This window comes from Lactuca virosa, chromosome 4, assembly GCF_052849685.1.
Source record: "Lactuca virosa cultivar CGN04683 chromosome 4, Lactuca_virosa_CGN04683_v6, whole genome shotgun sequence".
Taxonomy (NCBI): domain Eukaryota; kingdom Viridiplantae; phylum Streptophyta; class Magnoliopsida; order Asterales; family Asteraceae; genus Lactuca; species Lactuca virosa.
The window spans coordinates 221182004-221198158 of record NC_136429.1 but is presented as its reverse complement, the minus strand read 5'-3'; the positions used below and the strand labels follow the sequence as shown (position 1 = coordinate 221198158).

Here is a 16155-nt window from a genome sequence, read left to right as displayed (position 1 = left end):
TATTCTTGTGTTTCACTTTGCATGTTTTGACTTCCAGAATAACTAAGTTGCTCTTCCTGAATGATTAAGTTATTCAAACCATCCACAGTCGGTCATATGTTGGAAGTAGATATTAATCAAGACTGTCATGGGTTGGTTTGTAGAGGTCCAAGTTGGTGGACAAAGTGGTGCTACAATACTCATGAGTGCTCATAAGTTCTGAGTATTGGATTCAACCCGCGCTCATTTGAATTACTTCATGGATTTTATCACGAGTGATCATGAGACGATAATATCTTATATTCTTCAAACCTAGAGATATGAGTTGTTACAATGAGTTGGTTGTACATTGATTGCACGAAAACGCATTCGGTAACTCGATGTTATAAAACGTGCCTTTGTGTATGATTCAACAAGTAGTAGAACAAGCCATATGAGTCGAAGTTTATCCATTCCTTTTACCTTCGGGATAAAAGCGATATCTGTGGGCCCCTCGATGATTTAAAGATGATACATGTGAGTGCTTGGCCAAGCCAGGACTGATTTGATTTGTTCAATCAGTCAGTCATCATGAATCGGAAATCGGGAAACAACAAATGGACAGAGAGAATGATTGATAATCCATGTCTCAGTCCATATGATATCTAGAATGGAGGAATATATGATCCCTTATCTAATGGACAAGTCATTGACAAAGGTCAGAGTTCATTGACAAGGTCAGAGTTCGACAGAAGCTTTTGAGAGCTACGATTGTTGATCGGTTCCTGAAGTCATACGCAATAATAGTTTTAGACTTATCCAAGTGGGAGACTGTTGGATTAATGTCTAAGTCCATAACTATAATTGGTAAGACTTGACCCGACCCGGCATGGTCCATTTGGGTTGCATGACATCATGCATTTGGATAGACTATAATGAGAGAAATAACACTTAAGGTTGGTTAATATATTATAAGTTCTAATATATTAATAAGGTTATTTAATTAGTATTGATCAAGAATTAATTTGGAATTAATTAAGTGATCAAAAGGAGACTAATTAAATATATGGGTTGATTGTGTAAATCATTCATTCTTATATATGTGGGCTTGTGATCCAAGATTCCTTATGGTGGACTAAGTCAATGGGGTGACCCATGGATACTCCATGGAGGTTAAAATCCATGGTGTAACCCTAATAGCCACCATATAAAAGAATGGGTAAAGTTATGAGTTACATGGTGTAACCCTAATAGCCACCATATAAAAGAATCCCATGGCTCAAGAAATCGTGCACTAATGTGTGAATATGAGGGCTAGACGATTTCAAGGTGTGTTCCATTTCTCTCAAGTCATTCCATGTGCATTTGGTGTTGTGTGAACCATTTGAGGTGTCACACTTGGGGCACTAGGCACTCAAGCTTCATGGAGACAAGCTACATCAAACAAAGGTATGTATTCTATCCATTTGATTGCCCAAGTATCAAGTATTGTATGCTAGATAGGGTAATACCTTGGAAAGTTCATAATTGCATGTATAATAGAGAAAACATAGATCCAAGGTATTTAGGGTTGCATGTACACTTAGGAGTGTTAGAATGCGCAAAACCCATCAGTATTGACCACTTTGCTAGAGACTGTAAAGAAAAGAGAGAATCTCAAAGCCCTGAAAGCTATGAAACCATGTACACGAAGATGCTGGCCCACATGAGGAAGGAGAACACCACTCTACTAAAATTTTTTATCCCAAAGCAGGAGGAATATGAGGAATGGGTTGAAGAATAGGAGTCCTCTAATGAAGAAGGACTAAAGGTTAAAGGTCTTATAGATGTTCAATGAAGATCCTGATAGTAGTTTTAGCAGATGTGACACTTGTTCTTATCAACCTGCCAGGGAGTCAAAGATGAAAGGTAGGAATTACTCTTCTACTCATCAGGTTCAGGAGCATATCTGGTACTTAGACAGTGGATGCTGTCGACATATGACAAGTCTCAAGTTCATCTTGAATGATTTTGTAGAGAAAGATGGTTCTATTGTCACTCTTGGAGACAACAGTGAAGGATCTGTCAAAGGCTTGGGTACAATAAGGTGAAAATCAGTCGAGCTAAAAGACGTGTTCTATGTCAAGCGCCTTCAAAACAATCTCATTTCAATCAGTCAATTGTGTGACGCTGGCTACAAAGTTCTTTTTGACTGCAATGAAAGAAAAGTCATGGACTCAAAGAATGCAATTGTGCTCATTGCATTTAGGAACAATAACATTTACATGCTTTGATTCTATTTATGTTTGACAATACTGTTTTATTTTTTTATGTGCTTCTTTTGAACTCTAAAGATAAACTTCTTTCATCTTGAAGTTGACCATCATAGATTTGTTATTTAGGAAAGGATCAGTGTGTCAATCCTTTGGTACAGGATCTTCTGAGTAGAGCTGGTTGGAGTTGGCTCTGCGTCTTTTCTTTAACACAAACTGCTCTCTCCCTGAAGCGGATGATCACGCTGATTGACATGAAGCATCTTACTGATGAGTCAACATAAGAGAGAACTGTGTCTGAAGTTGTTTTTATGGACACTGATATCATCTTTCTCTTTTAGCCTATCGCTGTTGCGATGAGATGAAATGAAGTTGGGTAACGTGGCACGTCTAATTTCCATAGACGCTCTCACTCCCACACTGATTCCTATCTGAGATCTAAAGACCTCTTCAACAAGACAGTCCTCCTCATATCTTCTATCATGGATCACAAAGAATGGAACCTTCGAGTTTTATCTTGGTGACTCTCATAACTCGAAGGTTTCAAAGATTAGATCCTATTAATTCGTTGGTTACAAAGAAGTTAATGATTCAGCATATCAAACCATATGTTGATGAGACTTCGCAATACTATGTTTGTGAATGATAGTACAAACACATGCCATCAAGAGACATCACAATCTCACTTATTTGACAGCTGCAACTTTGATCCACTGTTAATGCAACTATGATACACTGACTGCTTCCGCTAATAGTTCATGTCGATGATGATATGTCTCACTGATACATAATTCTCTAATATCAACGGTAACTTTTGGATGACGATCAAGATTTGTAACATCATATTGAAATATGAGATTTTTATGACACCTTTTTCTCTAATAATGATTATGCAAAAAGGTATAAAATCTTCGGATAAAATAGGAGAATTATCTCTCCTAGATCACTTTTACAACTCATCCAAGCAGGCAAAGTTCTCTCACAAAGGCTCTCTCGATCATCATCTTCTGTGTCTCAAGTTCTTTAAGATTTCATCATGTCAAAGGTTCTATACGTCTTTTCTCCTGATGCTAATGAAGTCAAAGGCCCCCATGCTCCTGATACTCCCATCATTGTCCAAGCAAACAATGTTGCCTTCTCATAAATCATCCCAAATCAACACAAGAACTAAGGGATTGAAGATTTTGTCAACTACGTCAAAAGATGTCCTCTTTGCTATGCATTTTGTGATTTTCCTGAGCTGTTCTACCCTAAGTAAGTATGTGAGTTGTACTATTCTTTCACTATCAATGCCAATGCTCAAACCATATCTAGAACTATTGGAGATGGTCATTCCAGGGTTGTTATCAATGCAACGTCTTTTCGACTTGCTCTACGTCTTCCTCAATCAGAGAACTACTCTGAAACTCATTTTGAGGAAAAATGTGGGTCTCTTCGACCCAAATTAGAGTATAATTTCTCTCTTTAGGGTACTACTCGTGATCCAACTAAATATACCCTTCGTCAATCCTATTGTGTTGGGTGGAAGTATTTGACAGGGGTGATTGGCAAGTATCTTGGACATAAGACAGGTGGTTTTGACTAGTTGAACCTGTTTGAGCAATGGATTGTGTATGCGATGGCATGCACCAAAAGATTCGACTTTGCTCAAATTTTATTTGATCAACTGGTTGAATGCATCACTGGGAACAAAAAGCCAACCTACGTTCCATATCCTCATTGGCTTGTATTAATTATGGCTCGTACTGGAGAGGGTTACAATGTCAACCATGGAGTCTCCATACAAATTCTAGTTCTCTCATCAAAGATTATCAATGCCAAAACCATTAAAGGAGATATGTGTCTTACTCAGCGTACGAAGGATTGATTGAAATTCCTTATGTAGTTGAATCCTCTGGATCTGATGAAGAAGATGATGAGGGAAATAATAAAGATGAATATGATGATGTTGATGATGAAGAAGATGAATCTAATGCCGATACTAACACATCAGACGCTGATATGGGAGAAGCTTTTGTTCAGAGAATGACAATTAACTTTCCCCCAAGATTAAACCAGCACATTCATTTTACTTCATCCTCTCCTTCATCAACAACTCCTTCTGCCGAAGCTATAACACATAGAGGATCATCACCACCTCCAGTGGAAACCATTGATCCACTGATTCAAGCTATAGATTTTCCAAGACTAGCCTCTCCTTCTCCTCAAGCTGCAAATGTCTTTCCACTGCAAACTCCTCTACAACCTATTGCTACCTTTAAGTGGGAGTCTAGTTCCGAATTCCAAATGACTGTGCTCTCTCAACTCTCCTTACTGGTTCAAATGACTCAGTCACTTGGAGAAAGACTAACCAAAGTTGAGAGTGATGTGTCTAATATCAAACATATAGTGTCCTTGATTGATAATGATGATGACATGACTAAAGAAACTCCCCCTAGCTCTCTAGGAAATGATCAACCACATCCACTGCCACCACCATCTGGTAATAATCCACATCCACCACCACCATCAAATCCCCCTCCTCTCACTCCCTATCCACCTCATAGACCCCCTTCCCAAACAAATGATGCCAAAAGGGGGGAAAATTAAGAACTGGCGAGGATGACTGCAATTCCATTTTGGCTTGAATAGTCTGAATCAGAAAAGGAGGATAATCAAGGAGCAATGGTTGTTTTTCAGTCTGAACCAGTGAGTGATGATCAACATAAGCCGAAACCTGATAATGATCAATCTAAGACTAATAATGATGATTATGAAGGGTTTCTTGATATGGACTTCATGGCACAGACTACTATTCCTCTAAGTGTTGTTTATCCTGATGCATCTTCGGAGGGGGAGATTACTCAATGAACTTATAGTCAAATTGAGTCTGATGATGATTAGCTCAATATAAGAAAAAGAAAGGCTTCATTCAAGGGGAGCAAATGACACTGAAGCTAGAAGTTACTCAACTGCTGGTAGTTCTTCAGCCCCCACCTCCTTCTAAGAAAGCAAATTAACTGTTGATTTGGAAGAATTGGCTGAGAACTCAAAAATTACCATTGAGGAGGTCAAAGAAATCATGTTGGAGCATAATGCTTTAGGTTGAAGAAGAAGAGATGAACGTTGATCCATCAAACTAGTTCAGATCCTTGCATAAGCTGATGAAAGGATTAATGTTTAAAAGAAAAATATTCAGCGTTTCAATATCGATGTTACCAAACGAAAAAAGGTTTTTGAGATGAATGATCGAATTAACAGGAAGAAATTTGGAGATGTTCTAGCTCAAAGATATAAAGCTGATCCCATCATCAAGGTCATGTGCTCAAAACCCAATGATGAATCGTTCAGAATTCATCTTGTCAAAAAGAAGGTAGACTATGAATACACTGAAGTTGTTTTTGCTTATGAGTGTAACAACCCATTATTTTCAAGTCTGTAAAAGTCAACAAAAGTCAAACTTGTTAAATAAAAGTCAAATAATTAAAAATAATATTTGATTTAATATATGTGAAATAACTTTATTTTATATGTTTGGTAAAGAAAGCAAATACACCAAAATCCAAGAAATCTCGCTTAGAGACCCACCCACGGACCGAAAACCCTCGCAGGTGCCCTTTTACTTCGGACCGAAAACAACATAACCGAAAACCTCTCTGTTCCCCACCAAAAACGTGCGAAACCGATATAGAGTTCTCGGCCGAAATCACTTTTCTCGGGTAGAGTTCTTGGCCGAAATCACCTTAAACCGCCTCATATTTTACTTCATATAAAAGATACATTTCGAAAATATCTTCTCATACAATATTCACAGTAAACAAAATCCTTTACGTTTTCTCTCAAATTATCAACCTTCTTTTTCTTTCACTTCAAGTTTTTCATAAACATCTTCATACCACTCCTAAGTTTTGGTAAGTTTTAGTCATAAAACTTGTATTATACATCACATATATTAATTGTATCATCTTAATCACACATAATTATGTGTTTAAAATCATTAGGATACTACTATCATCACGTGTTCTAAATCGAAGTTCACCGTTTTTATTCTGTTAACAAAACCGTTATCACACACAAGGTGAGTTCATACCCCTACGTTTTCATAAATTTTCACTATTTTAGGGGGGGGGGGGGAATACAAGTGTAACATAAGTAAAATTGTGTTAATATTTAAATGTTTTCAATATATATCAATCGTTGGCATTATTAAAAATATATATTTATATATACGTAAATTATATAATTACGGTTCAATAGGCTTAGAATTGATAATTTGACTCTATTTCCTGTTCCTTGTTTGGTTGTGGGCTTGGGGTAGAATTATTTATTCGACTGTATATTTAATCATAATTATATAAATATTATATTTATATAAATATAAAATCATTTTAAACTTGTTAAACAAAAATATAATTTTTGCAAACTATCTTAATACCATTCGGGTATAAATATTGAATTTCACGGGACAACCGTATCATAGATTTTTCAATTTAAACTTACCAAATTATTAACAATACAAAGGTTTTCGTTTCAGTAAAACACAAACATATAAACTATAATAGGTATAGTTTATGGAACTTACATGTTGCTTTTCAAAGTTCAGATTACGATACGGAAAACAAACATATAAACTATAATAGGTGTAGTTTATGGATCATATATACTACTTTACATATTCAGAATAACTTACGGAAAACAAACATATAAACTATAATAAATATAGTTTATGAGATATACTTACAGTTTATCTATTACAAAGTAACTTTTCATTATTCTACACGTAACCGTCAATCGGTACAACATTTGTCACTTCATGTAGTCGCAATCGGTACGACATTTGTCACTTCACGTACTTATCTGAGTACCAACCAAGTCCTAAAATTAAAACTAGAGTCTCCTGGAGGGAGAGCGTGACACTTGTGTATAGATCTATACGGGACTGACAATCCCGCACCTGAGCTGCTTGCAACAGTTAGGCCGGAAGGCTTGAGGTGAGAAATGTTGTACCGATTGCGACGCGTGAAGAACGTCATGTTCAAGCCATCTTAGGAAATCAAGCATGGTTATGATAACTCACAATTTGGTATTGAACAAATGATTAGTGTATGAATAAGTAAACAACTTCATGTAGTTTTATTAAATAATAAAACTATAATACAATATTATATAAGCACAACTAGTGAATCCAGACATTTGCAATTGCATAGTTTCATACAAGTACAAATACATAATACTATTCCAGTGCAGAGAAAACATACTTTTCATGGTTTTATGTGAATTAAAACTACATTTTACTATCTCAGAGCACGATAACATTTATATCTTTTGATTTCATCCTATTACAACAGAAAATATAAGATTTTCTGGGAAAACATACTTACATTTTCAAGGAACAAATAATATATTTCAGTTACGAACATGCTTATGAACTCACCAACTTAATTGTTGACACTCTTTTCAAAACTAATTGTATTCTCAGGAAATCAGTAAATAGGTACATCCACGAGTTTTTGAGAAGACGGAGCATTATAGACTCATGTCTTTTAACTTTTGCTATACATTTTGGTGTCAAGTATATATTGATTTGAACACGAATGTAAAACTATTGTTGTACTTTGATTACTATTATTCAAATGTTGTGATACTGTACATGACGACCTCAGCCCCCGAACGTTTCCGCCGTTTCGGTTTGGGGGTGTGACAGATTGGTATCAGAGCTTTGTTTATAGTGAACTAAGTATATCAAACCATAAAAGATATACAACTATAAATACAATAGGGCTGAAGCGCTCTGACTAAAAATATACTTTTAAAATCTAAGTATTTTATAAGAAGTATACTAACATGCATACATACAAGGAACAATATCACAGTGAGAACTACATAAAAGTATTTAGATGTTGGATACTACAGTTAAACCTAGACAGTTATATAATCATATCTGGGATAAATATAGCATGATCAACTATATTTATTTGAGATATGACCAACATGTGTTTGGGAGTGATAGTGGTGTTGCAACAAGTCTAAAACTTTCCAAAACTATATAACCGAAGAACTCTAGAACCAAACGTAAAGTTAAAATACTATAGGAGTATTTTATGATACTATAAGAACCGTAACTACAACATCTAGGCTTTAACATATACCATACTCTTGAGTTTTCATGTATCCCTATTCTTGCACAGACGTAATGGCAGGATTTCACTTACATGGAGACCCCTATTTCCCAAATCAAGGCAACGGTGGTTGGATTGAAGAGGATCCGGAGGAGGATCCTGAAGAAATAATGGGAGTCGAAGATGAAGAGGATTCGGAAGGCACCGACTCGGATCCTGAGGTCTAGAATCCACCGCAGGCGGTCCAATACCCCATAGCCAGACCGAATTTTCAAGTACCAATACCAAGATGGGCCGTAGACTTACAAAGCCGGAGCCAAGAACAAGGCCAACACCCTCCTTACGGAATGGAAAGAGACTTCTATAACCTCTCCAAATGAGGTTCAACAGACAGGGCTCTTCCTGTTATAATACGCCGCATCGCTCGTAACGGGGAACAAGCATGAGCATCGGTTAACCAAATCATGGAAATTAACGCTACCACCCAGATTACTACAGTTAACTTTCGTCGTCTGGACGAAGACCATGATCAGACCAGGAACCACACCAAAACTCTTCAAGAAGAGATGACTGCTGCCCGAACCGAAATAAGAACACTTCGGGAGCATCATGCTACATTAGAGAGACGTTTGATGGAAACAGAACACCATGTGGAAGAGTCCAGTACTCACGACAATACCCAACGCGAGTAGTGTTTACACTACTCACATTTTTTATATAAACGAGGACTGCGGATATGCATTAGATACTACCTTATATAGATATAAACTCAACCCTGTGTCTAGGTGTTTCCACTATTCAGGGAATCGTAATGCTGTCAGGATTTTCCTTTAAACTTTGATGTATTATAGAACAATATCAAGGTCAAATTTTCCAAAACACTATGTATCAGATATATCAAAGAAATTGACAAGCATTTTAGTTAACACCCATTTCATGACTTCGTAATTACAATTTACTTACTTATGGTAATCTATGATTACTTATTATAATTTTAGAGAGACCTGGTATGGAATACACTATACAAATTTGTTACAAGTGTTGCTATAATGGCATCGGCGATTGTTTACTTATATTAGTAGACCTCTATTGTAAATTGTAGAACACTATGAAAGTCAGGATATGATACGTTTAGAACTAAGATATATCTTGTTCAATATCACCTGACTCGTAACTACTATAGAGAACTTAACATCTTTTCATCTTCAAACTTTGTAGAAAAAGATGCCACCACGTAAATCAAATAGGCGTTTCAATAACAATCCACCAATTCCACCACCGCTGCCACCTCCACAGTATGATCCTGTTGTCTTCCAAGCAGTAGTAACCGCCGCCGTGGCTGCTGCCATGATGCAAATTAACGCCAGTGGTACTAGTGGAGCCGGCAGTGGTGCTCACAACTCTAATCACGGAGAAAGTCTTGGACACCGAAGGGAGTGTTCTTATAAATACTTTACGAATGATAAACCCAAATCCTCTCATGGCACCGGAGGTGTCATTGCTCTGACTCGCTGGTTCGAGAAAACCGAATCGGTGTTTGAAATCTATGTGTGCCCTGAAGCTAGCAAAGTAAAATTTGCAGCATGCACTTTCTTGGATAGAGCCCTTTCTTGGTGGAACGGCTATGTCAATTCGTTATCTCTCCCAGTAGCCAATGCCATGAGCTGGGAAGACTTAAAGGTTCTGATGCTAGCAGAATATTGTCCCAGAGGTGAAATACAAAAGTTAGAGCAGGAACTTTGGAGTCTGACGATGAAGGACTCCGATATTGCTGTTTATACTGCCAGATTCAGTGACCTGGGTCTACTATGTCCCTGGATGGTCACCCCGGAGAGTAAGAATGTGGAGAGGTATATCTGGGGATCAACTCCCCCGAATCAAGGAAACGTTATTGCCGCCAATCCACTTACATTCGACAGTGCCAAGTGTCTGGCTCAGACACTTGTAGATCATGGAGTTCGCCAAGGCTCCATGCCATCCGTTTCTGAAAAACTGAAAGAAAGATGCGACAAAAAGAAGTTCTGGAATAAACGAAAGGGGCAATCGTCACAAGAGCCTTCTAAGAAGAAACAAACTGTGGCAATTCACACTGCTATTGTTCCCGCGGCTACTATCCCTACCACTGTTTATGTTACTCCAGCAACTCCGAGTCGATATGCTAGAACTTTGCCAAAGTGCAATAAGTGGAACTTCCATCACACGGGAGTTTGTAGGGAAATGCACTGCAGAAACTGCAACAAGAAGGGGTACACCGCCGGTTTCTGTAAAGCGCCAGCACAACCCATCTCTTAAGTCCCCGTCGCAGGAGTAAGTCAAGCTTGTTATGAGTGTGGCGAAATCGGACACTTCAAGAGAAACTGCCCAAAGACAAAGAATGCTAGCGGTGTAGGAAGAGTTTTGGCAATTGGCCATGAGGAAGCGATATCAGATCCTACCGTGGTTACCGGTACGTTTCTTGTCAACAGTTCTTACGCATGTATTCTTTTTGATAGTGGTGTAGAGAAAAGCTTCATGAGCCATAAATTCAAACATCTACTAAAACAAAATCCTGAAACATTAAAAGACACATTTACCGTAGAGATGGCAAATGGAAAGACCGAGTGTACAAACGACGTATACATAGGATGCAACATTTTACAAAAAATGTTGCATTTTCCACAACTATTAAAATTATTAAATTCGAACTCTTTTCAATATTTAGAATGGTTCAATCTTCATTTCTTGTTACATTTTAAAGAACTTATACTAGATTACAAAACTAACCTAATACTTACAAAAGACAAAGTACTTATACTAGATTTTTTTTCAAACTAATCTAATATTTACACAAGAATAAAATGAAGAAATTCCAATTCACTATTACAAGCCATTTGAATAAATAAATAATAATACAACCACATAAAAAAGTACAAAAACATTCAAAACATGTTCCATGGATTGTTTATGGACATACAATAATACAAAAATTAAGAAATAATATTTTGTTTTTCTAAGACGACATCAACGTGATCAAATGCATATAGTTATATATATATAAAAAAAACATTGATCACATTTCATAATAAACTAGCATTGCATGTTGCCAAAGAAGCAATGCATGAAGTTTTCATACATCATGAAAATCGTCTGTGGCTTCCAACAACTAAATATTTTCATTTCATCCATAAAATCTATGCATGAATGTAAAGAAGCCCGTAATACCCCTTGTTGGGTTTTTTTTCAAGTAGAGATTTAACAAAACCATAAAATTAGGAGATTTTGCAACGAAAAACTTTAATATTTTATATAAAAAAAACTTGAACAAAGAGAAACCACCAAAGCATCACTTTGCATAAATATACAAGAGGATATAAGCAACCATAGGGGATTTGTGGGTTACAACCTTTAAAGCCTTTGAATCCTCTTGGGAGATTTAAATGTTGGTGAAGATGGAAAGAACATAAGGAAGGGTTCCTCTATAGATATAATCCACTAACAAGATTCCAACACCATCGAATTCTAGACCAACTCTTGTAAAATAAAAGCTCTTAAGCTTAAAGCACCAAATCCGAATTTGGTCTTCAAGAGAGTTCTTGTATTTTCCTTCCATTTTACTAATCCTTTAGAGAGAGGAAAGAATATGTGTGTATATGTAAAATCTCGTCTAAGAGAGAGTTACAATTATAAAACCAAAGCCTTTTAATCATTAATCTCTTTCTAGAAGTATTCCAAACCAATTATGAGTCTTAAACCACTCGAGATGATGCATTGTAGGAACTAAGAGGCAAGCAAACCTTATTAGACCTCCTTAGAAGGTGGGTGAACGAAAATTTAAGAGGAGAGAGAGTGTTAGATAGTGTCTTGCACTCTTAATTTTATATTTTATAAAAGTTACTTTAACCTTGTTATATAATATAAACTTCAATCCTTTTAAATAATATATATATATATATATATATATATATATATATATATATATATATATATATATATATATATATATATAATTTAAAATTTACGTTAAATAAAGTTATATAATTTATTTAAATCATTTAAACTTTTAATGATGTAACTAACACACATAAATTAATTCGTTCCATATGAATTAATATACAATATTATGTTTCACAAAATAACAGATGCAAGATTTATGACATTTTACTATGAATCAAATTCATTACATAAAATGATTAATTGGTGTCTACTTGTTATTGGTGTTACCCTATACGATCATATGTTATTGGCAATATTATTTTATGATCATTCTTGAGCATATAGTACCAAGAAAGACTAGGAAGACAACTACCCTCCCACTAGATCTAACATACATACATTTCTCATCTTCATTTCTTAAGAAAGAAAAGTCCTTTATCTTCTCATCGAAGCAGATGTTCCATATGCGAGGTGCTTATTTGAGTCCTCATAATTAATTCCTTGAGTCTGAGTGTAACTTTTCGCAACATTCGAACTTTGTAAATTGTGTACGCTCCCATCCATGTCACTCTTCTTCTTGAAAACTCATCTACATCCAATGGTTTCAAGGACAGGTGTAGGATCAAACCGGTTCCATACTTATTTATCGTACATAAACTGAATATTGTTATCCATCGCCTCTTTCCATTTTACAGCCTTAGGCTCGCCAAGGCTTCCTGATAGCTGAACGAATCATGATCGCCTAACAAGTTGTCATGTTCTTCGGTAATATGGAATCCGTAGAACTCTAGTGGAAGACATTCTCTATCAGATGTATGAGGTGGTATTAGAAGTATATCAGATTCCTCAACATGTTGTTCAACCTCTTATTGAGGTCTAATGTCAACTTCAGGTTCTTCATTGGTTGTTTATTGAATCTCATCAAGATCAATTGGGCCCTCACTAGTTTCTTGAGATATCATCTCTCTCTCTCTCTCTCTCTCTCACAGAAAAGAATGCTCTATGTGCAACAAAAATCTTGTTCTTAATAGTCTTTTAGAACAAGTATCCAAAAGAATCTTTGGGATAGCCAATGAAGTAACACCTTTCTGATATGGGTTCAAGTTTTTCGAGCACTTCTTGATGAACGAAAGCCTTACAAACCCAAACCTTGATTCGTGCAAGTGAGGGACAAGTCCCTTTCCATATTTTGAATGGTGTTTTCTCAACCTTCTTAGTTGGTAAAATGTTTAGAATGTAAGCGGCAGTTTCTAGAGCGTAACCCTAGAAACTTATTGGAGTTATCATAGAATGAACAATGTTTAGCAAGGCTCGATTTCTCCTTTCATACACACCATTGTGTTGTGGTGTTCTTGGTGGACTGAGTTATCTAAGATGATCGTAGAATTCATTGCTGAGATACTCTCTGTCCCTATCAGAATGAACTATCTTGATTTTCTTTCCCAACTGGTTCTCTACTTCTCTCTAGAATTTACTGAATACGTCAAATGTGTCAAACTTATGTTTAATCAGATAAACATATCCATATCTACTGAAATCATCCATAAATGTGACAAAGTGTGTTTCACCATGTCTAGAGATGTGTTTGAATGGTCCACATACATCCGGATGGATGATGTCGGAAAGATATATCCCTCTCTCAAAGTTTCCTATTAAAGGAGAAGTAGTCATATTTCCAAGTAAACAAGATTCACAATCTCCATTAAACTCTAAGCTAAATGGTTCCAAGATTGCATTTGACTGGAGCTTGGCGATTCTCTTCTTGTTTATATGGCCAAGGGGACAATGCCATAGACATGATTTATACAAAGTAGATGACCCAATATTTAAGATTAAGTTATTGTTTCTACTTACACTAATCATAATTTCTTATATGCTATTGCAAGGATTTGCTTTAAAATTAAGAGTATTATATTTGTAAACCAAAATACTAGAATTATTATCATCTAATCCAAAAGCAAAACCGTCACGCCATAATGCATAAAATGAAATAACGTTTCTTTCATGTAAGGCGAATAACACCAATCATTTAAAACAATTGAAAAATGTGAAGGTAATGAGAGCTCGTATTCTCCAATCTTGGTAAAAGCTACTTTGCTCTTGTACCCCATGATCAAATCAAGCTCTTGGTGCCTTAGCTTCCTACTTTGTCTTAGTCCCTGAAGTGCCAACACCCTTAGCCTTGTTCTTCTTAAGATCCTCCGGATATTTAGGGCAACTATGTTTCCAGTGGACCTTCTCTTTGCAGTAGTAGCAAATGGATTCTTTAGGGTCATTCACTAGTGGTATGTCAGAAATGTCCTTCTTAGGGTTGGAATGGAGGGGACCTACTTTCCCTTTCCCTTTTCCCTTGACAATGGGATGAGATAACATTTTCCCCTTGACACCACTTTTCCTAATAGCCAGCATAGGAGTGGTTGAATTTGTGTTCGTAGGTGGAACAATGTTTTCCTCATAAGTCTTGAGCATCCCATGTAGCTCCATGACACTCATTTCCAAACCGTTCATATAGTAGTTCATAATGAACTGCTTTTATGCATTAGTCAATGAGTTAAGAATGACGTCAATAGCCAACTCTTTATTGAATGGTAAGCCAAGAAGTCTAATTCTTTCAAAGTATCCCTTAAACTTTAGAACATGAGTACTTATAGAACCACCCTCCTATTGCTTCCAACCTAGAATAGATTACATCACCTTAAATCTCTCAGTTCAAGCTTTCTCTTTTAATATCTCATTGAGTTGCTCGTTTATTTGGTACACCCCAAGGTTCTCACAACTCTTTTGGAGTTCAGAAGACATGGTCACCAACATCAGACACGAGACATTGATAGAGTGATAACAATGTTTTTCATGTTTGGTTGCTTCTTCTTCAATAGCATCATCAAGAAGTTCCTCTTCAAGATACTCGTACAACACGTACTCCTTTTTGTACCTCAAATTAATCCTCAGGTTACTAATCCAATCAAGGTATTTAGGACCAGTAATCTTAAATCAAGAGATGAGAGAGAGTAGTAAGAGGTTTGTCGAAGTGGTTGGTGCAGGAGGAAGAGGGGGAGTAGCACCAGAAGCCAACTATTTAAGAAAAAGAGAACACAATTAGTTTGATTGAGAAATCCTTTTATTATAATTATCCTATATCAAATTATCAATCAAAATGCTATGATATATATTTGGTTTCACAATGTAAAGTGGATTAGCCAAAAATTACAAAATGAAATTATTTATGTGGACAAACTATTGTCGATCTCAATCTCTATGATTTTCCTGGAAAACAAGATTTGTTGACTTATCTCAATAGTATGTTGATCTCTTCTAATGCTTATTTTACAATCATGACTGGATTAGCCGAGGATCATGAATCAAAATGGTGAACCAACCATGCGAAATTACAATGAGATTCAACTCAAGTAACGCTTGATAATCACGATCAACATATACTTTTCTGTGACTGTATTCATCTTTTGACGAACCGGTAAACCACACATGCTTATGTCAACAAGAACATACCATACGGTGTAATTTCTATGGGAAGCATAAGATTCACATTGTTAATATAAAACGGGATTTTTTTATTACTTATAGAGTTAATATTTTTAACTTTGCACAATTGTCCTATTGAAACCCTTTCGGTAACTCCACAACAAAACACAAGAAGGTGGTGATGATGGTGTGAAACGAATGCTACATAAAAGCCAACCTCATTAGGAATCAAAGAGACCTACCTTAAACTTTCCTTATAGAAATCAAATTGGATGAGCCTAGTGGTGGTAAGACTAACAATACACAGTTAAGAAACATGTGAGGACGCAATGTTTATAATTTCAATGTGATACATATAAATATGATTTAATATATATATATATATATATATATATATATATATATATATATATATATATATATAAAATCATATTTATATGTATCACATTGAAATT

At 36.0% G+C, this 16155-nt stretch overlaps 1 protein-coding gene across 1 annotated transcript; it reads right to left on the bottom strand.

Moving 5' to 3' along the window:
* Nucleotides 1-14362: 14362 nt before the first annotated feature.
* LOC145105632 (uncharacterized) lies at nucleotides 14363-14728 on the bottom strand. The gene has a single exon (XM_079042721.1). The coding sequence runs from the start codon at nucleotides 14726-14728 to the stop codon at nucleotides 14363-14365; it is 366 nt and encodes a 121-aa protein (XP_078898847.1).
* Nucleotides 14729-16155: the final 1427 nt, after the last annotated feature.